The sequence below is a fragment of the Diceros bicornis genome, chromosome 41 (genome assembly GCF_020826845.1).
Source record: "Diceros bicornis minor isolate mBicDic1 chromosome 41, mDicBic1.mat.cur, whole genome shotgun sequence".
Taxonomy (NCBI): Eukaryota; Metazoa; Chordata; class Mammalia; order Perissodactyla; family Rhinocerotidae; genus Diceros; species Diceros bicornis.
The window spans coordinates 1,164,807-1,190,924 of NC_080780.1; the positions used below are offsets into that span (position 1 = coordinate 1,164,807).

Genomic DNA, 26,118 nt, shown 5'->3' on the forward strand with positions numbered 1-26,118 from the left:
GGAGCGTGCGTGCATGCGTGTTTGAAGTGAGGTGCCTGGCACCCGCTGAACGTCTAGGGAATTACTGTTCCTCCTATGCCCTGGGAGTGCTAGGTGGAAGTGGCTGGGGCTGAAGGCTTGCTGAGGAGCCTGCTGGCCCCAGGTAGTGGCCAATCCCACTGCCCCTCCCCATCTGGTAGCAGGTGGCCCGTCCTGTCTGCCTCTTAGGCAGAGCTGCAGGCAGGCCTCACTGTCCTGATTTCTCTCCCATGAAGATGACAGGGCTCACCCCAGCTATGGAGGCCCCATGAGTCAGGTGTTGCCAGCTTTGAAGCCAGCTGTGGGCTTGTCTGTCCCCAGACAAGGGGATGCCAAGGAGGCGGGGCTCAGGGTACCGCCTTACTCTCCCCACCCTGGGGCTGCAGGTACAGCAGAGGACAACCTGTCTGAAGGAAGCTGGCCGTGAAATGGTGTCTTGGCTGCAGTCCTCGTTCACCATGGGGAGGGCTGGGTCACTCGGACACTCTCTAGGTGAGCCTAGGCACCCTGATTCTAAAGCAAAGTTACCAAGTGGCTCTTCAGCCTTGGGTGTCACTATAGGGGCTTGTTAGGAGCTGCCTGATAGCCAGGGATGGGGACCAGGCTCCTGCCCCTGGTTCCTGGGGTCCCCACACCTAATGGGATGGGCTGGGCAGGCAGCAGGGGCCAGGCCCCCTGGGGCAACATTTGTGGAATCCCAGGCGCCAGGCCTGTGGAGCCAGCCCTGAGTGAGCGCTAGATGGTGGGTATCTGCCAGCCCACGTACCAGGCATACTGGGGCCATGCTGGATTCGAGGCAGTGGGTGGAGCCGCTTTTATTGCCAGAGCCCACCCTTCACTTGGCCTTTCCCTGGGCGGCCACAGCCTCCATGGCCTTCCGGACGGTCTCCTCGTCACCCAGGAACTGCATGGGCTTGGTGGGCTTCAGTGCTGCATCCAGCTCATACACGATGGGGATCCCCGTGGGCAGGTTCAGCTCCATGATGGCCTGGTCTGACATCCCTGGACCAGAGGAACAAGGTCCTTAGCCCCTCTCAGCCTGTCCAGGCAGCCACCTGCTTTTGTATTCAGCTGGCTCCATGACCTTTATGGGCCACAGAGCTGGTCAGCTGGCAGCAGCACCCCCACTCCTGACAGCAAGGCCACAGAAATGTGCGTAAAGAAGGTCAAGGCAGAACTGAGTGAGACAGAGCGACCTACAGAAATAGCCATGGTAAACCAAAGATCAAGCCATGGGGACCTGGGGTGGTGCCATCGGTCTCAGCCCAGTGTCAACTCTGGGCAGACCAGTGGATGTTTGGGTTCAAAAAGACATTAGACGTTTGGTTTCTAGAGAGTTCTAAATTCTAGACTTCTGAGCAGAGGAGCAGGACTGCTCCTGAGAAAGGGAGTGGAAGAGGAACAGTGAGAAGGGCCGCCTGTGGCTGAGGTGGACGGGAGGCTATGCCAGGTGGAAAGGGCAAGGTTTCCTGGGGAAACCCGACCCTGCCAGCTCCTCATCCACTGGTCTGGAATAGCAGCTCGACCTTTAGTATTCCCGTCACCCTACCCCTCCTTGGTGCAAGGAAGGCTTAAGAGAACCTTCTCTGGGCAGTGGGAGACCCCAGTTCACATTCGCGTCAGTGCATGCTTTTCTCCCAGATGGGGCTGAGAGGCATGTGTGCTGCAGGAAGCCCCCAGAAGGGAGGGGCGGAAGATGGTTGTTCCATCTGCTGGGCTCAGGGCCTGGTGCGAGGCGTCTGTGGCCCTAGCATCCTGGGGAGGGCAGACTGGGGCTGGCCAGGCTTCAGAGGCCTGCTTGTCTGCTCTGGTCAGCTGCCCGTCGACCCCCAGGAGCAGGAAGTTTGGGGCCCATCACCCTGCCTGTCTTCCCCTTCCCACCATCCCAACAGGCTTGAAGGCCATTCAGATGCAAACCTAGACTGTCCTGATGGCTGTGAAAATCCTGTGGGCCCATAGAACTGTCTCAGGTGGTAGTCAAAGGAAGCAAGTGGAGGGGCCCAGCAAGGGAGGGTCTGCCCCCTGCTCTTTAGTGGGAGTCCTGCTACCAGCCTGGAGTGAGCGGGTGAGAGCTGGGGTCCTGGGAACCAGAAGGGGCAGGGCCCTGCCCCGCCACCCCATATCCAGCAGCGGGCAGTACTGGGAGGAGCCCCATGAGACCCCCATAGCCCCAGAGCGGGTGGTTGAGGCCCAGTGAATGAAATGACCTGACCAGGGTCACACATCAAATGAATTTGGAGCCAGGCAGCCCAGCCTTTTCCCAGCTGCGTGTCTTTGGGTAAGATGCCACCCCTGAGATTTCCCACCTCTCGCCTAGGGCTCATGTTGGGGAAGCCGGTTCAGCCCCACGACCCTCAGCCCCTGTGCAGGACCTGGGCCCTGGGTCAGTGGTGGCAGTGTTTTTACCCACAATCTTCGGAAGGGAACTGGTTTTACATAGTGTCCCAGTACGTACACAGAAATGAAACAGTTTTACAAAGCAGATTTTTAAGTGATTTCTCAACCCTCCCAGTTCAATTCAGTTTGAAAGCCCCACCCCGGGTGCTGACATCTGCAAATCTACCTCAACCAGGCAGCAGGCACTTTGCTGAAATGAGAAGCTGGGGGCTGGCTGGTTCAAGGGTGTGTGTCACCCCACCCGCCTCCACCCGCACCCCATGGGAGGGTGGGCCTCACCTTCCAGGTGCTTGACAATGCCCCGCAGGCTGTTTCCGTGGGCTGCGATGAGTACTCTCTTGCCAGCCTTGATCTGGGGGGCGATCTCCTCATTCCAGAACGGCAGGGCCCGGGCGATGGTGTCCTTGAGGCTCTCGCAAGTGGGCAATTCCCCAGGCTTCAGGCCTGCGTACCGACGCTCCTGGGGGCATCCACACTGCTATTCCCTCCCCAGACAGCAGCCCCGTACCCGGGCTCATCCCTGAGGCCCCCACCCCCAGGCCTTCCCTCAGGTGCCCTGAGCAGCCCACCTTGCTGATGGTGCTGTAGTAGGGGTGCTTCTCATCCATGGGGGGTGGTGGAATGTCGAAGGAGCGCCTCCAGATCTTCACCTGCTCCTCCCCGTGCTTGGCGGCCGTCTCTGCCTTGTTGAGGCCCGTGAGGCCCCCGTAGTGCCGCTCATTGAGACGCCAGGTGCGCACCACAGGCAGCCACATCTGGTCTGTGCCATCGAGGATGGTCCAGAGGGTGCGGATGGCCCGCTTCAGCACTGATGTGTAGCAAATGTCGAACTCCATCTTGGCGTCCTTGATGGCATGGGCCCCCCTCTTGGCCTCCTCGGCCCCTTTCTCACTCAGCTCTGCGTCGAACCAGCCACAGAAGCGGTTCTCCTGGTTCCAGGTGCTCTCGCCGTGCCGAACTATCACGAGGCGGTGGGTGGGCATGGCGGCGGCGGTGGGGACTGTGGCGGGCTCTGGACAGGGACAGCTGCCTCCCAGGCGCCCCCAGCTTTATAACAATCTGTCCCCAGCCCCCACCCTGGCCAACTGCCACTCAGCATTCCAGGCCGGACAGGCGGCGGCAGGTGGCCAGTAGCAAAGCTTTCGGGGGGAGGGCAGGCTGAGAGCTGGACTTAAAATAGCTCCGCCAGCCAGCAGTCCCCACAGGCCTAGAGCTCAGACTGGGTGGGGCTAGGTGGGGCTGCTGACCAGGGCTGGGCGTGAAGGGCAGAAGTCAGGGCATCTGACAAGCCCAAGAGGTGGACTAGCAGGAACAGAGGGTCTCTCCATGGAAGGACTCCCCTTGAGGTCATGGCTCCCAGCCCCATCAACCCCTCCCTGCTCCCTGGGGGCCTGACACGCTCTCAGGCAGAGGCACAAAAAAATCCCAGTTGATTTCTAGTCACTCTTAACACAGCTTGGGAGAAGCTTGCATTTCAGTAAGGAAACTGGCCTGGTGTCAAGGGGAGCCAAGGGACGTGTGTGTGCACATGTGTGTGTTTGCCCACGCACACGTGTGTGTCTGTGTTTGCACGCACACACATCTGTTGCATGTGAACACGTCGTGCATACATGTCCATGTTGCACGTCTGTTGCATGTGTGTGTGCATATGCTTGTGTGTGCACGTACAAGTGTGTATCTGTTGCATGTGTGCGCACATGTGTGTGCATATGTGTGAGCTGCCAGGAGGTTCCCCCAGCGGCTCTGCTCTGTTCACCCAGGAGTGGGGGGCTACATGTTGGCAAGGGGCCTTCCTCAGGAGTCCCAACACCCCTCATGTCCCTCTGCCCTAGCCAGCTCTCTGCTCCAGCCCTGCCCGCAGGATGAGCCCTGCAGGACACTGGGGCTGACAGCCAGCCTGGGAGGGGCTGCAACATCATCTCCACTAGTCCCAAAAAGGGACAGAGGAGGGGAAAAGGTCGCTGTGGCCAGAGCCAAGGGAGCAGGTGGGGGCCATAGCCCTGGGGAGAGAGGTCTGGCCTTACAGGAGAGGGCACCAGGCAACAGTGTGGGCAAGGGGCTGAGGCCCAGCTGGATGGAGCTAGGTTTCCAGAACAAGAGGGGGAGCTGGAGGCCTGGTTGCCTGGGCCAGAGGAGAGCAGGGGTCCCTTTCTCTCTTCTTGGGTCTCTTTGTTGAGTTCTTATTCACATCTGCCACATTCTCCCACCCTATGTGCCTTCACCCAAGCCAGGGTCACCCCACCCAGCTGAGACCACCTTTAAAAAGAAAAAGAAATCTAAGATTCATGCCCTGAGGGACCTGCAGAATCAGAGGTACTGGTTGTTAGGTCCATGCCCAGCTTGGCAGGAGCACCTAGAGGTAGGCTGAGGTTAGGGCTGGGGACAGTGTGGAGTTGGGTCCAGGCCCAGGACTTCTGCACACAGGTTTTGGGGGACAAGGTCCACTGGGGCAGGACTTGTGCAGAAACCAAGCAGAGCCGTGAGGTCAAGATGCCAAGTCACAGCTTCACCCTCATGAAGGTACCAGTCCAGGGCTCCCCACCTCCTCCCACACCACTGCCCCCATGACCATACCCTCACCCTGCCAGGATTCTGGAAATGGAAATGGGTGAGTGGGAAGCCAGCCAAGGGGTCAGCCACCTTGAGACTTGGGCTTGAGTGTGTGAGAAGCCCCAGCATGCCTCCCTCCAGCCCACTGGCCACCCAGGGGAGAGGTCCCTCAGGTGGAGGCTGGCAGTGCAGTCTTGCTGCTCCAGCTCTCTTCTCGTCCAAGCCACTTCTCCTGATTTATGGTCTATTTTTTGTCCCCTTGACCACTGGTCAGGCCCTGGGGGTCCAACAGAGAGCCAGGCGGGACAGTCACGTTCCAGCTGGGGAGAAGGATAGTACAAGCAATTCAGCAGGCTATTCTAGCTTGTCCTGGTGACTAGGAAGGAGTCAAATAAGGGGATAGGGAGAGATGGGAGGGAAAAGGGCTGTGACTTTCAGCAGGGGGTAGGGAACTAGAGACAGCCCCTCAGAGGTGACATTTGAGTAGAAACAGCAGAATGCAAAGGACTGAACTATGATGAGTCTTAGAGGGAGAGCATTCCAGGCAGAAGAGCCAGCAAAGAACCAATCCCCACAGAAGAGCAAACAGGCATGTGGCAGAGAGGCACGGAGGGGCTGGGCCTTTGTCTTGATGTGGTGGGAATCGTTGGAGTGTTTGAAGCACAGTTATATTTTAAAGTCACTTGCAGCTGTGGGGAAAACCACTTTTGTGGAGGCAGAAGTGGAAGCCTGGTTAGGCTGGAGGCAGTGGCTTTGGGGTAGGTGAGAATGAGGCTGCTTGGCCTGGGCTCGGTGCAGATGGGGTGGTGAGGAGCCGCTGGACTGGGGAGCCACTGGACCTCGCTGCCAACCAGAGGGAGGAGTACAGAAGAGAGGGCCAGGGGATGCCTTCCTGCCTGTCTGAGGGATGTCAAGAAAGCAGGGGACTTCAAAGGAGAGTCAGGACTGGGGAGGCGACACCCAGTTTCTGAACCTTGGCTCCAGCCTGACATTTATTCATCCAACAACAAGTCGTTGGGCATGTCAGTGTCCCGGTGCTGCTCAGGCAAGGCCCTGCTTTGGGGGTCTCCATCCTAGTGAGGGAGGCGGATGGTGTGCAATGCATGGTGTGGTGGGTGCGATGAGGGCCACGGAGAAGCAAGCAAGGCAAGGCAGGAGGGCTGCTGTTTGAACAGGACGGTCCTGGGAAGATGGAGCAAGCACCCTCCACTGGTCTCTCTCCCTGGCCACAACTGTAAACCCCCGACAGACGCAGAGAGCAGATCTCGGAGGACTGTGAAAAGTAAGTAGCAGCAGGTGGATGAGGCAAGATCAGATTCAGAGTCCCATGGAACAGTGGCAAGTTTACCATTTTTTTCTTGCAGGGTTGCCCAGCCTGGACATGAAGGCAGCTTGAAACCTGAAAGTGCAGCCATTGTGGACAGAAAGGGCTCCAGAAAATCCCTCTGGTCCCAGGAGCAGAAATGAAGCCCCTCCAGGTCAGAGGGTTGGTGAAACCCCTGATTTGTTCCCTTCTTCCCCACCGCAGCTCCTGGGCGACAATGTGGAGATGGCGTGGTGACGGCAGCATCAGCTAGGCAGGCACCCAAAACCCTGAGAGGGGAGCTACCCTCTAACCAGAGGAGCTCAGGCCACAAGAGCGTGTGGCAACTGCCCGCTGCTTTCTCTCTGCCCTCCTGCAGCCGAGGCCTGGATGCAGCTGCAGGAGCTGTGCAGCAGGATGGAGAAATGAAGGAAGGCCCCAGATTTCTGGCTAGAGGTCTTGGCAAGCAGGCCCCAGGGAGCTGTAAAGTGTCAGAGCACAGAGAGGAGGGAGATTAGCTGAGTGACCCAGTAAAGTTACATATGAATTCCTGGGCTACCTGCTGAGCTGCACGTGTGGAATCTGACCTTAGACGCGTACCAGAGGCCTCAGGCTGACCACTGGGTGGTGCAGACAGACTCAGGACGGATCTGACTAGTAGTCAAACACTTTACACTTTGAACAAGAATCACAGCCCACAGAAGACAGGTGACCTGATTGTCTGGCAAAACAGCACAATCAACATTCTCCTTAGGATTTAAATAAGATCCAGACTCTCAAAATAATATTCAAAATGTCTAGGACACTTTTGCATGTGGCTGTCCAGTTTTCCCAGTATAATTTATTGAAAGGACTATCCCCATTGTATATTCTTGGCTTCTCTGTCGTAAATTATTTGACTATATATGTGTGAGTTTATTTCTGGGCTCTTTATTCTGTTCTGTTGATCTATGTGTGTGTCTGTTTTTATGCCAATACCACACTGTTTTGGTTACTATAGCTTTGTAATATAGTTTGAAATTGGAAGTGTGATGCTTCTAGTTTTGTCCCTCTTTCTCTTGCTTTGGCTATTCATGGTCTTCTGTGGTTCCATACAAATTTTAGGATTGTTTTTTCTATTTTGAGAAAAATGCCATTGGAATTTTGATAGGGACTGCATTGAATCTGTAGATTGCTTTGGGTAGTATGAACATTTTAACAGTATTAATTCTTCCAATCCATAAACATAGAATGTCCTTTCATTTATTTGTATCTTCTTTGGTTTCTTTCATCAATGTCGTAGTTTTCAGCATACAGATCTTTTACCTCCTGGTTAAATTTATTCCTAGGTATTTTGTTCTTTGTGATGCAGTTGCAAATGGGGTTGTTTTCTTAATTTCTCTTTTTGATGGTTCATTGTTAGTATATAAAAACAGAACTGATTTTTTTATATTGATTTTGTATCCTGCAACTTTACTGAATTTGTTTATTCTTAACAGTTTTTTGGTGGAGTCTTTAGAATTTTCTATGTATAATATCATATCATCTGCAAATAGAGAAAGTTTTACTTCTCTTCTGATTTGGATGCCTTTTATTTCTTTTTCTTGCCCAATTGCTGTGGCTAGGACTTCTGGTACTGTGTTGAATACAAGTGGTGAGAGTGGGCATCCTTTTCTTGTTCTCGATCTTAGAGAAAAAGCTTTCAGCTTTTCCCTGTGGAGTATGATGTTAGCTATGGGCTTACCATATATGGCTTTTACTATGTTGAGATATGTTCCTTGTATACCCACTCTGTTGAGAATTTTTATCATAAATGGATGTTAAATTTTGTCGAATGCTTTTTCAGCATTTATTGAGATGATCATATGATTTTTATCTTTCATATTGTTAACATGGTGTGTCCACACATTGATTGATTTGTGGGTGTTGAACCATCCTTGCATCCTTGGAATAAATCCCACTTGATCATGGTGTATGATCCTTTTAATGTGCTGTTAAATTTGGTTTGCTGATATTTTGTTGAGGATTTTGGGATCTATGTTCATCAGGGATATTGGCCTATAATTTTCTTTTCTTGTGGCATCCTTGTCTGGTTATGGTATCAGGTTTATTTTATGGTATCATAAATAAATTTTTTGGTATCATAAAATATTTTTATGTTTATTTTATGTTTATTTTATGGTATCATAAAATAAATCTGGATGTGTTCTCTCCTCTTCTATTTTTTGGAAGAGTTGGAGAAGGATTGGTGTTAATTCTTCTTTAAACGTTTGGTAGAATTCACCAGTGAAGCTCTCTGGTCCTGGATTTTTGTTTGTTGGGAGGCTTTTGATTACTAATTCAATCTCCTTGCTAGTAATTGGTCTGTTCAGATTTTCTATTTCATCACCCTAGTGGTGTGAAATCTCATTTTGGTTTTCATTTGCATTTTCCTAATAACTAATGATGTTGAGCATTTTTTTGTGTGTTTATTGGCCATTTGTATACATTCTTTGGAGAAACTTCTATTCAGGCCCTTTGCCCATTTTTTAAATGAGTTATTTCTCTTTTTATTGTTGTCATAAGAGTATTTTTTTTATCATATTCTGGATACTAGACTCTTATCAGAATAGATAATTTGCAAATATTTTCTCCCATTCTGTGGGTTGTATTTTCACTTTCTTATTGGTGTCCTTTGAAGCTCAAAAGTTTTAATTTTGGTGAAGTCTAATTTATTATTTTTTATTTGGTTGCTTGTGCTTTTGGTGTCATATTTAAGAAACCATTGCCATAATGATGAAGGTTTTTAGCCCTAAGTTTTCTTCTAAGAGTTGTATAGTGTTAGCTGTTACATTTAGGTTGTTGATCTACTTTGAGTTACTTTTTTAATGTAGTGTGAGGTAGGGGCCCAACTTTCTTGTTTTGCATGTGGATATCCAGTTATCCCAGCATCATTTGTTGAAAAGATTATATTGCCCCCCATTGAATTCTTTTGGCACCCTCGTCGAAAATCAATTGACTATAAGTGTGAGGGTTTATTCTTGGACTCTCAATTCTATTCTCTTGACCCCTGTGTCTGTTCTTGTGCCAGTGTCTTGTCCATGGCTGTCTTGGTTATCCACTTGTACAAAACTTTGTACAAAGTTTTGAAATTGGGAAGTGTGAGTCCTCTGGCTTTGTTAATCTTTTTCAATTTTTTTTTTAGCTCTTCTGGGTCCCTTCATTTTCCCTATGAATTTTAGGATCAGCTTCACAACTTCTACAAAGAAGCTGGCTGGGACTTTGATAGAGATTGCATTGACTCTGTAGATCAATTTGAGTATTGCCATCTTAACAATATTGTCTTCCAATCCATAAACATGGGGTGCCTTTCCATTTATTTACATCTCTTTTGGTTCCTCTCTCTGATGTTTTATAGTTTTCAGAATATAAATTTTGTACTTTTGTTAAATATATTCCTATTTTATTCTTTTTTTTTTTTTTTTTTTTTTTTTTCCCCCAAAGCCCCAGCAGATAGTTGTATGTCATAGCTGCACATCCTTCTAGTTGTTGTATGTGGGACGCGGCCTCAGCACGGCCAGAGAAGCGGTGCGTCGGTGCGCGCCCGGGATCCGAACCTGGGCCGCCAGCAGCGGAGCGCGCGCACTTAATTGCTAAGCCACGGGGCCGGCCCTTCCTATTTTATTGTTTTGATGTTATTGTAAGTGGAATTGTTTTGTTAATTTCGTTTCTAATTGTTCATTGCTAGTGTATGGACATACAATTGATTTTTGTATGCTGCAACCTTCCTGAACTTGTTTATTAGTTCTAATAGTCTTTTGGTGGATTCCTTAGGATTTTCTATATACAAGGCCATGCCATCTGTGAGGAGAGATAGTTTTACTTCTTCCTTTCCAATCTAGATGCTTTTTATTTCTTTTTCTTGACTAAAAATTGCCCTGGCTAGAACCACCAGTGCAATTTGAATAGACTTGGATACTTGAATACATTGAAACCCTCATCAGAGAGAGTTATAAATTCAGCCATTATGTATATATATATTTTTTAAAGAACTCAAGAGGTAAAGAATAGTAGCATATTTACATGGATTTTTTTTTATTGAGGTCGTAATAGTTTATAACATTGTGAAATTTCAGTTGTACGTTATTATTTGTCAGTATATATGTGCCCCTTTACCCTTTATGACCACTCTCCAACCACATTCCCCTCTGGTAACCACCAGTCTGTTCTCTTTGTCCATGTGTTTGTTTATCTTCTACGTATGAGTGAAATCACATGGTGTTTGTCTTTCTCTGTCTGGCTTATTTCACTTAACATCATACCCTCAAAGTCCATCCATGTTGTTGCAAATGGGACGATTTTGTCTTTTTTTATGGCTGAGTAGTAGTCCATTGTATGTATATACCACATCTTCTTTATCCATTCATCAGTTGATGGGCACTTGGGTTTCTTCCATGTCGTGGCTATTGTGAATACTGTTGCAATGAACATAGGGGTGCATAAGTCTCTTTGAATTGTTGATTTCAAGTTCTTTGGATAAGTACCCAGTAGTGGGGTAGCTGGATCATATGGTATTTCTATTTTTAATTTTTTGAGAAATCTCTTTACTGTTTTCCATAGTGTCTGCACCGGTTTGCATTCCCACCAGCAGTGTATGAGGGTTCCCTTTTCTCCACATCTTCTCCAACATTTGTCATTTTTTTTAATTTTTTAATTTTTTATTTTTATGTTTTGTGAGGAGATCAGCCCTGTGCTAACATCTGCCAATCCTCGTCTTTTTTTTGCCAAAGAAGACTGGCCCTGGGCTAACATCCGTACCCATCTTCCTCCACTTTATATGGGACGCCGCCACAGCATGGCTTGACAAGCAGTGCGTCGGTGCACGCCCGGGATCCAAACTGGCGAACCCCGGGCCACTGCAGCGGAGCACGTGCACTTAACCGCTTGCGCCACCGGGCGGCCCTAACATTTGTTATTTTTTGTTGTGGTGATTATAGCCATTCTAACAGGTGTTAGGTGATATCTCAGTGTAGTTTTGATTTGCATTTCCCTGATAATTATTGATGTTGAACATCTTTTCATGTGCCTATTGGCCATCTGTATATCTTCTTTGGAAAAATGTGTGTTCATATCCTCTGCCCATTTTTTGATCAGGTTGTTTGTTTTTTTTGTTGTTGAGTTGTATGAGTTCTTTATATGTTTTGGAGATTAACCCCTTGTCAGATATATGATTTGCAACTATTTTCACCCAGTTGGTGGGTTGTCTTTTCATTTTGTTCCTTGTTTCCTTTGCCTTACAGAAGCTCTTTAGTCTGATAAAGTACCATTTGTTTATTCTTTCTTTTGTTTCCCTTACCCGGGTAGACATGGTATTCAAAAAGATCCTTCTAAGACCAATGTCAAAGAGTGTACTGCCTATATTTTCTTCTAGGAGTTTTATGGTTTCAGGTCTTACCTTCAAGCCTTTATCCATTTTAAGTTAATTTTTGAGCATGGTGAAAGACAATGATATACTTTCATTCTTTAGCACGTGGCTGTCCAGTTTTCCCAACACTGTTTATTGAAGAGACTTTCCTTTCTCCATTGTCTGTTCTTAGCTCCTTTGTTGAGGATTAGCTGTCCGTAGATGTGTGGTTTAATTTCTGGGCTTTCGGGCTGGCCCCGTGGCTTAGTGGTTAAGTGCGCACGCTCTGCTACTGGCGGCCCGGGGTTCGGATCCGGGCGTGCACCGACGCACTGCTTGTCCGGCCATGCTGAGGCCGCGTCCCACATACAGTGACTAGAAGGATGTGCAGCTATGACATACAACTATCTACTGGGGCTTTGGGGGAAAAATAAAAAATAATAATAATAATTTCTGGGCTTTCAATTCTGTTCCATTGATGTGTGTGTCTGTTTTTATACCAGTACTATGCTATTTTGATTACTGTAGCTTTGTAGTATATTTTGAAGTCAGGGATTGTGATACCTCCAGCTTTGTTCTTTTTTCTCAGGATTGCTTTAGCTATTTGGGGTCTTTTGTTGCTCCATATGAATTTTAGGATTCTTTTTTCTATTTCCGTGAAGAATGTCATTGGGATTCTGATTGGGATTGCATTGAATCTGTAGATTGCTTTAAGTAGTATGGACATTTTAACTGTGTTTATTCTTCCAATCCATGTGCGTGGAATATCTTTGCATTTCTTTATGTCATCATCGATTTCTTTCAATAATGTCTTATAGTTCTCATTGTATAGGTCTTTCACCCCTTGGAAATTTATTCCTAGATATTTTATTCTTTTTGTTGCGATTGTGAATGGGATTGTATTCTTGAGTTCTCTTTCTATTAGTTCATTTTTAGAGTATAGAAATGCAACTGATTTTTGTAAGTTGATTTTGTACCCTGAAGCTTTGCTGCAGTTGTTGATTATTTCTAATAGTTTTCTGATGGATTCTTTAGGGTTTTTTATATATAAAATCATGTCATTGGCAAACAGCGAGAGTTTCACTTCTTCATTGCCAATTTGGATACCTTTTATTTGCCTAATTGCTCTGGCCAAAACCTCCAGTACTATGTTGAATAAGAGTGGCAAGAGTGGGCACCCTTGTCTTGTTCCTGTTCTCAGAGGGATGGCTTTCACTTTTTCCCCATTGAGTATGATGTTGGCTGTGGGTTTGTCATATATGGCCTTTATTATGTTGAGGTATTTTCCTTCTATACCAATTTTATTAAGAGTTTTTATCATAAATGGATGTTGATCTTGTCAAATGCTTTCTCTGTGTCTATTGAGGTTATCATGTGGTTTTTATTCCTCATTTTGTTAATGTGGTATATCACATTGATTTGCAGATGTTGAACCATCCCTGCATCCCTGGTATAAATCCCACTTGATCATGGTGTATGATCCTGTATGATCCTTTTAAGGTATTGCTGTACTCAGTTTGCTAATATTTTGTTGAGGATTTTTGCATCTATATTCATCAGTGATATTGGCCTGTAATTTTCCTTCTTTGTGTTGTCCTTTTCTGGCTTTGGGATCAGGGTGATGTTGGCTTCATAAAATGTGTTAGGAAATGTTCCATCTTCTTCAATTTTTTGGAATAGTTTGAGGAGTGGTATTAAATCTTCCTTGAATGTTTGGTAGAATTCTCCAGAGAAGCCATCTGGTCCTGGACTTTTATTTTGGGGGAGGTTTTTGATTACTGTTTCAATCTCTTTACTTGTGATTGGTCTATTCAGATTCTCTATTTCTTCTTGGTTCAGTTTTGGGAGGTTTATGAGTCTAAGAATTTATCCATTTCTTCTAGATTGTCCAATTTGTTGGCATATAGTTTTTCATAGTATTCTCTTATAATCCTTTGTATTTCTGTGGTATCCATTGTAATTTCTCCTCTTCCATTTCTAATTTTATTTATTTGAGCCATCTCTCTTTTTTTCCTAGTGAGTCTGGCTAAGGGTTTGTCAATTTTGTTTATCTTCTCAAAGAACCAGCTCTTAGTTTCATTGATCTTTTCTTCTGTTTTTTTGGTTTCAATTCCATTTATTTCTGCTCTAATTTTTATTATTTCCCTCCATCTGCTGACTTTGGGCTTGGTTGGTTCTTCTTTTTCTAATTCTGTTAGGTGCAGTTTAAGATTGCTTATTTGAGATTTTTCTTATTTGAGATTTTTCTTATTTGTTAAGGTGAGCCTGTATTGCTATGAATTTCCCTCTTAGGACTGCTTTTGCTGCATCCCATATCAGTTGGTATGGTGTATTTTCATTTTCATTTGTCTCCAGATATTTTTTTGATTTCTCCTTTAATTTCTTCAATGATCCATTTGTTGTTCAGTAGCATGTTGTTTAGTCTCCAAATGTTTGTCACTTTCTTGTGTCTTCTGACAAATATTTGTCAGCTTTTCCTTTAGTTGATTTCTAGTTTCATCACATTATGGTTGGAAAAGATGCTTGATAGGATTTCAGTCTTCTTAAATTTATTGAGGCTTGCCGTGTTTCCCAACATATGGTCTATCTTTGAGAATGTTCCATGTGCAGTTGAGAAGAATGTGTATTCTGCTGTTTTTGGATGGAGTGTTCTATATATATCTCTTAAGTCCATCTGGTCTGGTTTTTCATTTAATTCCGCTATTTCCTTCTTGACTTTCTGTTATGATCTATCCATTGATCTAAGTGGGGTGTTAAGGTCCCCTACTATTATTGTATTGCTATTAATATCTCCTTTTAGGTCTGTTATTAGTCGCTTTATGTACTTTGGTGCTTTTGTATTAGGTGCATATATAAGTGTTATGTCCTCTTGTCGGAATGTCCCTTTTATCATTGTATACTGCCCCTCTTTGTCTCTTTTTGCCTTTTCTACGTTTAAGTCTACTTTGTCTGATATACGTATGGCAACACCTGCTTTCTTTTGTTTGCCATTAGCTTGGAGTATCGTCTTTCATCCCTTCACTCTGAGCCTGTGTTTGTCTTTAGAGCTGAGATGTGTTTCCTGGAGGCAGCGTATTGCTGGGTCTTGTTTTTTGTGTGTGTGTGTGAGGAAGACCAGCCCTGAGCTAACATCTGATGCCAATCCTCCTCTTTTTTGCTGAGGAAGACTGGCCCTGGGCTAACATCCGTGCCCATCTTCCTCTACTTTATATGGGATGCCACCACAGCATGGCTTAACAAGCAGTGCATTGTTGTGCACCTGGGATACAAACCTGCGAGGCCCGGGCTACTGCAGTGGAGCACATGCACTTAACTGCTTGTACCACCAGGCCGGCTCCTGGGTCTTGTTTTTTAATCCATCCAGCCACTCTGTGTCTTTTGATTGAAGAAATCAATCCATTTACATTTAGAGTGATTATTGATATATGAGGGCTTAATGCTGCCATTTTATCACTTGTTTTCGGATTGACCTGTATTTCCTTTGTTTCTCGTCCTGTGTATTTCAGACTGCCAATTCATTGTGGTGGTTCTCTATGATGGTTTTCTCAGTTTTCTCTTTATTTATCATTTGTGTCTCTATTCTGATTTTTTGTCTAGTGGTTACCATGAGGTTTGTATAAAAGATCTCATGGAGGAGATTATCCCTTTTCTGATAGCCTCTTATTTCCTTGGTCTAAGCAGCTTCCATCCCTTTCCTCTTTCCTGTCTAAGTTATCATTGTCACAACTTATTCTGTTTTGTGTTGTGAGCTTGTGGTTAAAATGAAGTGATTAAGTTATTTTTGATGTTTTCCTTCCCTTTATCTTTAATGTTATAATTGTTTGCTAACCTATTCTGATAGCTGCAATTTTCTGATTTTGTCTGCCTATTTATGTCCTTGCTCAAGGCTTTGTAAACCCTTGCTTTTTTTCCAGGTATGAGGGCCTTCTTGAAAATTTCTTGGGGGGGTGTCTTGTGGTGATGAACTCCCTCAGCTTTTGTTTATCTGGGAAAGTTTTTATTTCTCCATCATATCTGAAGGATATTTTCACTGGATAGAGTATTATTGGCTGAAAATTTTTGTCTTTCAGAATTTTGAATATATCATTCCACTCTATCCTAGCCTGTAAGGTTTCTACTGAGAAATCCACTGAAAGCCTGGTAGGGGTTCCTTTATAGGTTATTTTCTTCTGCCTTGCTGCTCTTAATATTTTTTCTTTGTCATTGACTTTTGCCCGTTTTACTAATATATGCCTAGGAGAAGGTCTTTTTACATTGATGTAATTAGGAGTTCTGTTAGCTTCTTTTACGTGTAATTCTAGCTCCTTCCCCAGGTTTGGGAAGTTTTCAGCTATTATTTCTTTGTACAAGCTCTTTGTTCCTTAGTGCCTCTCTTCTCCCTCTGGAATACCTATAATCCTTATGTTGCATTTCCTAATTGAGTTGGATATTTCTTGGAGAATGTTTTCAAGTTTCTTTAGTCTTAGTTCTCTTTCCTCCTCCATCTGAAGCATTTCTATGTTTCTGCCCTCCATAATATCAGCTCTCTGGTTTAAGGACTCTAGATTTTTCTTTATCTCATTTTTAATGTTTTTCATCTCCAACATTTCTGATTTTTTTTTATAGTTTCAAATCTCTTTTGCAAAGAATTCCTTCTGTTCATTAATTTTATTCCTGATTTCATTGAACTGTCTTTCTGACTTTTCTTGTAACTCATTGAGTTTTTCTGTGATAGCTATTTTGAATTCTCTGTCATTTAGAGTGTAAATTTCTGTGCCTTCAGGATTGATTTCTGGATGCTTGTCATTTTCCTCCTGGTTGACTATTAATATACTTCTTCTTACTATTTTATGGGGTGGATTTGTGCCCTTGCATAGTGGTAGTGTCTAGTCGCAGATTCCACCTGCCACTACTGGGGGCATGGGCAGGACCTGTGTATTCTGAGCCTGCTGCAATCCCTGGCAGCTGTGCCTGTCCTTTGGAAGCTATGCTGACAGAACCTGTCTGCATTTGCTTGCTGGCCACCGCTGCTTTACACAGGTATGCGCTGGCTCTGGTTGGGGGGTCCCTTGCTCTGGCTAACCTGCTGAGCTGATGCACCAGGCAGGGGGGTGGGGCGCTTTCTTTTGTGTGCATAATCCTGGGGGTACTCCCGCTCTGCCCTCACTGTCTACCCTCCTGGGCTGCTCAGCTTGGTGAATATGCCCTTGCCATTGCTTAGCTTCCTTGGTGTGGAGCTTTCCTACAGGCTGGGAGGCAGTTCCAGGAGTGAAGGTGTTCCTGCAGAGGGCTGCCCGCCCCCCACCCCGAGCCGCTCAGTACTGTGCCCTAGGTTGCTGCCATTTGTGGAGGGAGAGGAGATCCCCTTACCTGCTTCCACTGCCTTCCGGGGGCTCCAGCACCTCCACCTTCAGACATATGGCTGCATGGGTGTCTCAGATGTCTGTTGTGTTGTGTGAATGTCCTCAGTTGGTTTATGAGTGTCCTTTTCATTGTCTCTTATGGGGGAGAGTCTAAAGGAAGAGCTCACTCTGCAACGATGCTGATGTCACTCCCAGATTTTTATCATTTATGTTGTTCTTCCTGCATTCCTGATGTTCTGAGTTTCCCTCTGGTATCATTTCTCTTTTGTTTGAAGAACTTCCTTTAACATTTCTTCTAGGGGCCCACCTGGTGGCGCAAGCGGTTAAGTGCACGCGCTCCGCTTCGGCATCCTGGGGTTCGCAGGTTTGGATCCCGGGCACTACCAACGCACTGCTTGGTAAGCCATGCTGTGGTGGCGTCCCATATAAAGTAGAGGAAGATGGGCACGGATGTTAGCTCAGGGCCTCTTCCTCAAGAGAAAAGGGGAGTATTGGCATCGGATGATTAGCTCAGGGCTAGTCCTCCTCACAAAAAAAAAACAAAAAGAAAGAAAAAAACCATTTCTTTTAGAACAGGTGCTTTGGTTGTGAATTCTCTTAGTTTATCTTCATCTGAGAATGTCTTTATTTCACTTTCATTCCTGAAGGGTATTTTTGCTGGATATAGACTTCTTGGACCACAATTCTTTCATTTCAACGCCTTAAAAATGTGGTACCACTTCCTTCTGGCCTTCACGATTTCTGGTGAGAAATCCACAGTCTTTCAAAGAGTTGTTCCCCTACATTCTTCCTCAGCTGACTTTAGGATTTTTCTTGGTCTTTAGTTTTCAGAAGTTTCGTTATGATGTGTGTGGGTTTGGCGAGTTTTTGTTGTTGTTTATTTTGATTGTGGTTCACGGCACTTCTTGAATTTATAAGTTTCTGTCTTTTCTCAAACTATTGTTAGGTTTACTGACTCGCTCTTCTGTGGTTTCCATTCTGTTATTAAGCCTTTCCAGTGGGTTTAAATTTTGGTTATTTTACTTTTCAGTTGTAAAATTTCCATTTTGTTCCCCTTTATATCTTGTTTCTTGACTGATACTTTCTATCTTTCCATTCATTTTAAGAATGTTCACCAGTACTTTTTGAAGCATGGTTATGATAGCTGCTGTCAAGTCTTTATCTGATAATTCCAATATTTATGTCATCTCAGAGTGGGCATCTGTTGTCTTTTTTTCTTACATGTTGAGATTTCCCTGGTTTTCTTACACTGGGTAATTTTGGGTTGTATCCTGGATATTTTTTTTCATCATCTAACAAATTTTTATTAACTATATTACATAGGTACATTCCAGTTGTCAGGATAGAAAGATAAAACAGAGAGTTCCTGCTGTCATGAAGTTTACAGTTACAGTCTAGGAAAGGCCCAGACAAACCATTACAGTAGAATCAATCAGGACTCTCAAAGAAACATGAACTAAGAAGGATGGCAGTGCCAGAGAAGTGGATAAGTCAGAGAAGCACAGGCTTGGGAGAAGTGACATAAGGACTGAAATATGAGAGCTGAGTAGTGAGTAGCCAGGCAGGGGCAAGAAGGGGAAAAGAGAGTAGCATGGAAGGTGGAGAGTAGACTGCTTGCTTCCTGGGACCTGATACAAAGCTTTTTTGTTTTTGTGAGAACATTTAAGTTCTACTCTCTTAGCAAATTTCAATTATACAATACTTTGGTGGATTGTATACAGTGCTATCAACTATAATCACCATGTTTTACATTAGATCCTCAGACCAAATTCATCTTATAGCTGAAAGTTTGTACCATTTTACCAACCTCTCCCGATTTCCCCAACACCCCAGCTCCTGGCAACCATTTTTCTACTCTCTGTCTCTAAGAGTTTGACTTTTAAAAATATTCCACATGTAAGTGATACCACCCAGTATTTGTGTTTCTCTGTCTGGCTTATTTCACTTAGCGTAATGCCCTTGAAGTCCATCCATGTTGTTGCAAATGGCAGGATGTCCTCCTTTCTCGTGGCTGAATAATATTCTGTTATGTATATATATACCACATCTTCTTGATCTATTCATCTGTTGATGGGCACTTAGGTTGTTTCCATATCTTGGCTATTGTGAATAATGCTTCAGTAAAAACGGGAGTGCATACATATATCTCTTAGAAATCCTGTTTTCATTTCCTTTGTGTATATACCCAGAAGTGGGATTGATGGATCATATGGTAGGTATATTTTCAAATTTTTGAGGAACTTTCATATTGTTTTCCATAGTGGTTGAACCAATTTACATTCCCACCAGCAGTGTATAGGGTTCTCTTTTCTCCACATCCTCACCAGCTCTTGTTATCTCTTATCATCTTGATGATAGCCTTTCTCACAGGTATAAGGTGTTATTGTGATTTTGATTTGTATTTTCATGATGATTGGTGATGCTAAACACCTTTTCATGTACCTGTTGGCCATTTGTATGTCTTCTTTGGAAAGTGTCTATTCAGATTCTTTGCCTGTTTTTTAATATTTTATTATTATTATTATTATTATTATTATTATTATTATTTTAGTGAGGAAGATTAGCCCTGAGCTAACATCTGCTGCCAATCCTCCTCTTTTTGCTGAGCCCATTTTCCTCCATCTTGTTTTAATATGTGGGACGCCTTCCACAGCATGGCTTGATAAGCGGTGTGTAGGTCCACACCCGGGATGTGAACCTGCGAACCCCAGGTCACCGAGTGTGCAAACTTAACCACTATGCCACTGTGCTGGCCCCTCCTCTGCCTGTTTTTAATTGATATGTTTATTTTTTTGCAGTTGAGTTATATGAATTCTTTATGTATTTTGGATATTAACCCCTTATCAGATATGTGGTTTGCAAATATTTTCTCTGATTCAGTAGGCTGCCTTTTCATTTTGTTTATGGTTTCCTTTGCTGTGTGGAAGTTTTTTAGTTTGACATAGTCCCACTTGTTTATTTTTGTTTTTGTTGCCTTTGCTTTTGATGTGAAATCCAAAAAAATCATTGCAAAGACCAGTGTCAAGGAGCTTACCCTCTATGTTTTCTTCTGGAAGTTTTATGGTGTTAGGTCTTATGTTCAAGTCTTTAATCCATTTTGAATTGATTTTTGTGTGTGGTATAAGCCCAGGAGGCTGGGGAACCTTAAGCACCTACCAGGACTTCCTTCCCTACAGTCAGGATTGAATTACAGGTTTCCAGACACACTTGATTGCTCAACATCATTAGTTATTAGGGAAATGCAAATGAAAACCACAATGAGATATTTCACACCACTAGGGTGGTTATAATAAAAAAGACAAACAATAACAAGTATTGGCGATTATATGAAGAAATTGGAACCCTCACATATTGCTGATGGGAATGTACAATGGTGCAGCTGCTTTGGAAAACAGACTGGGTGTTCCTCAAAACGTTGAACATAGAGTTACCATATAAAGCAATTCCACTCTTAGGTGTATATACCCAAGAGAAATGAAAACATATGTCCCACACAAAAACTCGTACACAGCTGTTCATAGCAGCATTAATCATAATAGCCAAAAAGTGAGAATAACCGGAATGTAAGTCAACTGATAAATGTATAAATAAAATGTGATCCATCCATACAAGGGAATATTATTCAGCCATAAGAAGGAATGAAGTCCTGACACATGCTACAACATGGATGAACCTTTGAAAACATTATGCTAAGTAAGTGAAAGAAGGGAGACACAAAAGACCACATGTTGTATGATACTCTTTATACTGAATGTCCAGAATAGGCAAATCTATAGGGATAGAAAGTAGATTAGTGGTTGCCTAAGGCTGGGGGCAGAGGGGGGTAGTATAGGGAGGTTGAAAGATGATGGCTAAAGTGTACAGAGTTTCTTTTGGGGGTAATGAAAATGTTCTAAAATTGTGATGATGGTTGCACAACTCTGTGAATATACTAAAAACCATTGAATTGTGCACTTTAAATGGGTGAATTGCATAGTATGTGAATTATATCTCAATAAAGCAGTTAAAAAAACAGTAAAAGGTACTAATATATGTAGCTTAGAAGGAAAAGAATATACCATGCAAACACTAATCAAAATAAATCTGGAGTGGCTATATTAATATCAGACAAAGTAGATTTCAGAGCAAGAAAAACTATCAGGAATAACAGTATATTATATAATGATGATACTAAGAAGGCATAACAATCCTACAACAGAGTTTTAAAATACGTGAAGCATAACCTAATATTATTGAAAGGAGAAACAGACACATCTACAATTATAGTTTGAGACTTCAGGACTCCTCTCTCAGTAACCAGTAGAACAAGTAGACAGAAAATAAGAAAGAATATAGAAGAACTGAACAACAATGTCCACCAACTATATATAATTGACATTTATAAAACTTTCCACCTAACAGAGTACACATTCTTCTCAGGTACACATGGAACATTCACCAAGATAGACAATGTCCTGGATCTACAACAGATCTTGATGAATTTTAAAGACTATAATGGAATTAAATTAGAAATCAATAATAGAAAGATTAACAGGAAAATCTTCCAACACTGGAAATTGAACCCAACACTGTTCTAAATAATCCATGGGTCAAAGAGGAAGTCTCAAGGGGAATCAGAAAATATTTTGAATGAAAAGGAAAATACAAAATATCAAAATTGTGGGAGGCAGCTAAAGCAGTGCTCAGAGGGAAATTTAGAGTATTATATGCTTAAATTAGAAAAGAAGACAGGTCAACAATCTAAGCTTCCACTACAAGCAGAAGAAAGGAAATAATAAAGATAAAAGCAGAAATCAATGAAATTAACAACAGAGAGGGAAAAAAATCAATGAAAACAAAAAGCTAGTTGTTTGAAAAGATCAATATAATTATTAAGCCTCTAGCCAGATGAGAGAGAGAGAGAGGGAATGATTGACTGATTTGATATTACCAATATCAGGAATGAAAGGAAGGACATTGTTACAGACAACAGACGTTAAAAGGATAACAAGAGAATATGATACTACGAACAACTCTACATACATAAATTCAGTAACTTAGATAAAATGGACCAATTCTTTGAATGTCACAAACTACCAAAACTCATCCAAGAGAACTAGGTAATCTGAATAGTCCTGTATCTATTAAAGAAATTGAATTCATAGGTTAAAAACTTTCGAAAAGAACTCTCCAGGCCCAGAAGTTTTCACTGGTGAATTCTATCAAACATTTAAAGAAGAAATAATAATTCTACGCAATCTCTTCCAGAAAACAAAAGAGGAGGGAGCACTTGCCAACAAAATCTATCAAGTCACCAATACCTGATACCAAAACCAGATACAGTACAGGAAAAGAAACCTCGAGACCAATATCCTTCATGAACATAGACAAAAAAATCATCCACAAAATACTAGCAAATCAAACCTAGTAACATATAAAAAAGAATAATACACCAAGACCAAATGGATTTATTCCAGGAATGGAAACCTGGTTCAATATTCCAAAAACCAACCAATGTTAACAGCTAAAGAGGAAAATTAACATGATGATATCACTTGATGCAGAAAAAGCATCTGACAAAACTCAACACCCATTCATTGTAAAAACTCTCAGAAAACTAGGAATAAAAATGAACTGCCTTAATCTGATAAAGGGCACCTACGGAAACCCTACATCTAACATCATCCTTAATGGTGAAACATTGAAACCTAAGATTAGGAACAAAGCAAAGATATCCACTCTCACCACTTTTATGCAACATAGTACTGGAAACCCTTGCCAGTGCAATATGGCAAAAAAAAGAGAAATAACAGGCATTCAGATTGGAAAAGGAGAAATGAAATTTTTCCTATTCACAGACATGATTGTTTATGTAGACAGTTGAATGAAATCCACCAAAAATCTTTTAAAACTAAAAGTGAGATTTGTAAGGTTTCAGGATACAAGATCAACACATGAAAATCAATTGATTTCTATGTGCTAGCAATGAACAACTGGAAACTGAAACAAAATTTTGTAATAGCTCCAAGAGAATGAAATAATTTGATATAAATTTAACAAAACGTGCTGGGTCTGTATGTTGAAAAACTACAAAACACTAATGAAAGAAATCAAAGAAGACCAAAATAAATGGAGAGACATACTGTGTTCATGAATTGAAAGATTCATTATAGTTAAGATGTTAGTTTCCCCAAATTGTTCTATAGATTCAATGCAATTCCAATCAAAATCCCAAAAGATTATTTTGTAGATACAAACAAGCTGCCTCAAAAATTTAAATGGAAAGTCAAAGGAAATAGAATAGCCAAAACAATTTAAAAAAGAACAAAGTTAGAGGACTTACACTACCTGATATTAAGCATTACTTTAAAATTCAAGTTAATCAAGTTAAAATAGTCTTTTTGAAGGGACAGACATAGAGATAAATGGAACAGAATAGAGCCCAGAAGTAGCACCACACACAAAAAAAACCTAACTGATTTTTAACAAAGGTTCAAGGGCAATTCAGTAGAGAAAGGATAGTGTTTCCAACCAATGGTGCTAGAACAATTGGGCATTCATGTGCAAATAAATGAACCTCAACCTAAACCCCCCACTTTCAACAAAAATTAACTCAAAATGAATCATAAATCTAAATGTAAACTGTAAAACTATAGAAGAAAACAGAGAAAATGTTTGTAACTTGGGGCCAGAGACATGACCCAAAAGCGTGAGAAAAAAACCTGGTAAATTGATAAACTGGTAAACTAGACTTCATCAAAATTAAAAACATATGCTCTGAAAAATACACTGGTAAGAGAATGAAAAGATAATCTATACACTGGGAGAAAATATTTACAAATCACATAACTAGCAAAGGACTTATGCACAAAATACATGAAGAACTTTCAAAATTCAACAGTAAGAAGACAATTCAATTTTTTTTTAAAGGGGCAAAAAACTTGAACAAACACTCCACCAGAGAATATACAGATGGCAAGTAAGCTGATGAAAAATGCTTGACATTGTAGACATTAGAGGAATGCAAATTAAAGCCACAGTGAGCTCCTGCTGCATACCTACTAGAGCAGTTAGACAAACAGTGGAAATACCAAGTGCTGGCAAGGATACAGAGCGCCAGGCTCCTGGAAAATGTTAACATACACGTGTGGCTCACACTGCTGGAGGACTGCAAGATGATATATGCACTCTGGAAGACAATTGGCACTTTCTTGTAAAGTTAAACACATACTTACCATGTAATCCAGTAATCCTGTCTTATTTACCCAAGAGAGATGAAAACCTATGTTCACACAAAAACCTGTATATGTCCCTCTATAGCTGGTCTGTTCAACAACCCAACAACTCAAATGTTCTTCAGCAGGTGGTGAAGAAACTGGACTGTCCGCGGCCTGGAATGCTGTCTGCAGTAAGAAATACACAGCAATGCAACATGCAGTAAGACAGCAGACTAGCAGCAGCCTGGGTGGCTCTCACAGGCAGTCTGCTGAGTGAGGGAGGCCAGGCTCAAAAGCTTACATGTAGTCTGGTTCCACTTGTGTGACATTCTGGAGAAGGCAAAAGCATAGGGACGGAGAACAACCAGATGAGTGGGTTATGGGTCGGGGAGTATGTGACCACAGTGGGACAGCATGAGGGGCTATCCTGATTTTGGTGGAGGTGAATGGGTCTACACATGTGTAAAAACTCATAAAACTGTACACCAAGAGTCAATTTTACCACGTTAATTTTAAAAATATTTTTTAATGTGGTGAGTGGTCAGGGAAGACCCCACTTGACAAAGAGACTTTTGAGTAGTATCGGGGAAGAAGGAGAATCTCCCTCTGCCCTTTCCCTTAAAGTTCTTATGGCTGCCCAAATAATTAAAACACAGGTTAGCAGGAGAAAATAATACCAAGTTTAATAACATGTATACATGGGAGAAACCAGGGAAACTGAGTTTCTCAACACAATAGCAGCGGTTCTCTTAAATACCATCTTCATTCAGCTAAAGACAAAGGAGGACGTTGGGGGTGGGAGGTTTGGGATTTCAGAGGGGAAGAAGACAATTCACATGGAGAGGGAAATGTAAATGTTTGTCAGACAATTCTTTGCAGGGCCACCTATAGAGATTGTGGTGGAGAGACAGAAATCACAGTAATCAAGAGTATGTAGATTTAAGTCCTCTCCTTCCGTACTGATAAGAGTTTCCAGAGATAAGGTCATCCCCTCCTTCTCAGGACACAGAGGGAGATACCTTTAAAAATGTAAATATTTGGGGGCCGGCCCGGTGGCGCAAGCGGTTAAGTGCGCGCGCTCCGCTGCGGCGGCCCGGGGTTCGCTGGTTCGGATCCCGGGCGCGCACCGACGCACTGCTTGGTAAGCCATGCTGTGGCGGCGTCCCATATAAAGTGGAGGAAGATAGGCACAGATGTTAGCCCAGGGCCGTCTTCCTCAGCAAAAAAAGAGGAGGATTGGCGGATGTTAGCTCAGGGCTGATCTCCTCACAAAAAAAAAAAAATGTAAATATTTGGTAAACAGAACTTTGAAAAGAATGGGCTTAGCAAGGACCCTGCCAGTCTGTCTATACCCAGAGTTAAATTCTTCTAGGCAGTTAGTGGGGGAGGTCAAATGTCCATCAGAGAAAATAATCAAGGTAAAGAGACATATTTCAGGGTGGCCAAGTTTTGATCTCCCACAGTAGGAAGAGTAATTTCAAGTGGGTGGTCTGGCGGGGGCAAAGGCCTGAGGTTGGAGCGTGCCTGGGGATTTGAGGAAGAGAGGACACCAAGTAGCCAGCCACCCCCGGTGAGAGGGTGAGCCACCCACTGGCTATGTGAGTATCTGGGGCGGTTCGGTTGGGAAAGCAGCAAGGCAGGAACGCACCTCGTTCGCTCACAGAGCAGCAGGGACAAGTGGGGCCTGAGAGAGGGAACATGCAGGAGAGGAGGCTGGTGTGGGGGGCAGAAATGCTAGGGCCCTGGGGCCACTGTGAGGACTTTGGATTTACTGAGTGAGGTGGGGAACCGCTGGAGGGCTTCGAGCAAGGAGTGACACACATAACCTATTTTAAAAGACTGAGAACAGACCTTAAGAGGGCAAAGGTAGAGAGGGTAGGCCTGGTTGGGGTGGTGACGGGCTGGCTGACCCAGGCAGGAGGCTGGTGAGCGTTGCAAGTTCTCTTCCTC

General features: G+C 43.6%; 1 protein-coding gene across 1 annotated transcript; it reads right to left on the minus strand.

The window, feature by feature from the left end:
• Nucleotides 1–570: 570 nt before the first annotated feature.
• PGAM2 (phosphoglycerate mutase 2) lies at nucleotides 571–3,438 on the minus strand. Its single transcript, XM_058534718.1, has 3 exons — nucleotides 2,985–3,438; nucleotides 2,695–2,875; nucleotides 571–1,020 (listed from the first exon to the last, which is right to left on the minus strand). Exons 1-3 carry the CDS (start codon nucleotides 3,396–3,398, stop codon nucleotides 854–856), a joined length of 762 nt encoding a protein of 253 aa, XP_058390701.1. The 5' UTR covers nucleotides 3,399–3,438; the 3' UTR covers nucleotides 571–853.
• Between the last annotated feature and the right edge of the window lie 22,680 nt (nucleotides 3,439–26,118).

Bases quoted from the DNA above. Each gene is read 5' to 3' on its own strand.
- PGAM2 (XM_058534718.1), bottom strand. From the start codon at position 3,398: ATGCCCACCCACCGCCTCGTGATAGTTCGGCACGGCGAGAGCACCTGG. The intron at 2,876-2,984 runs GTGGGCTGCTCA...GGATGCCCCCAG, and splicing joins ACTACAGCACCATCAGCAAG to GAGCGTCGGTACGCAGGCCT. The intron at 1,021-2,694 runs GTGAGGCCCACC...CCTCTGGTCCAG, and splicing joins CATTGTCAAGCACCTGGAAG to GGATGTCAGACCAGGCCATC.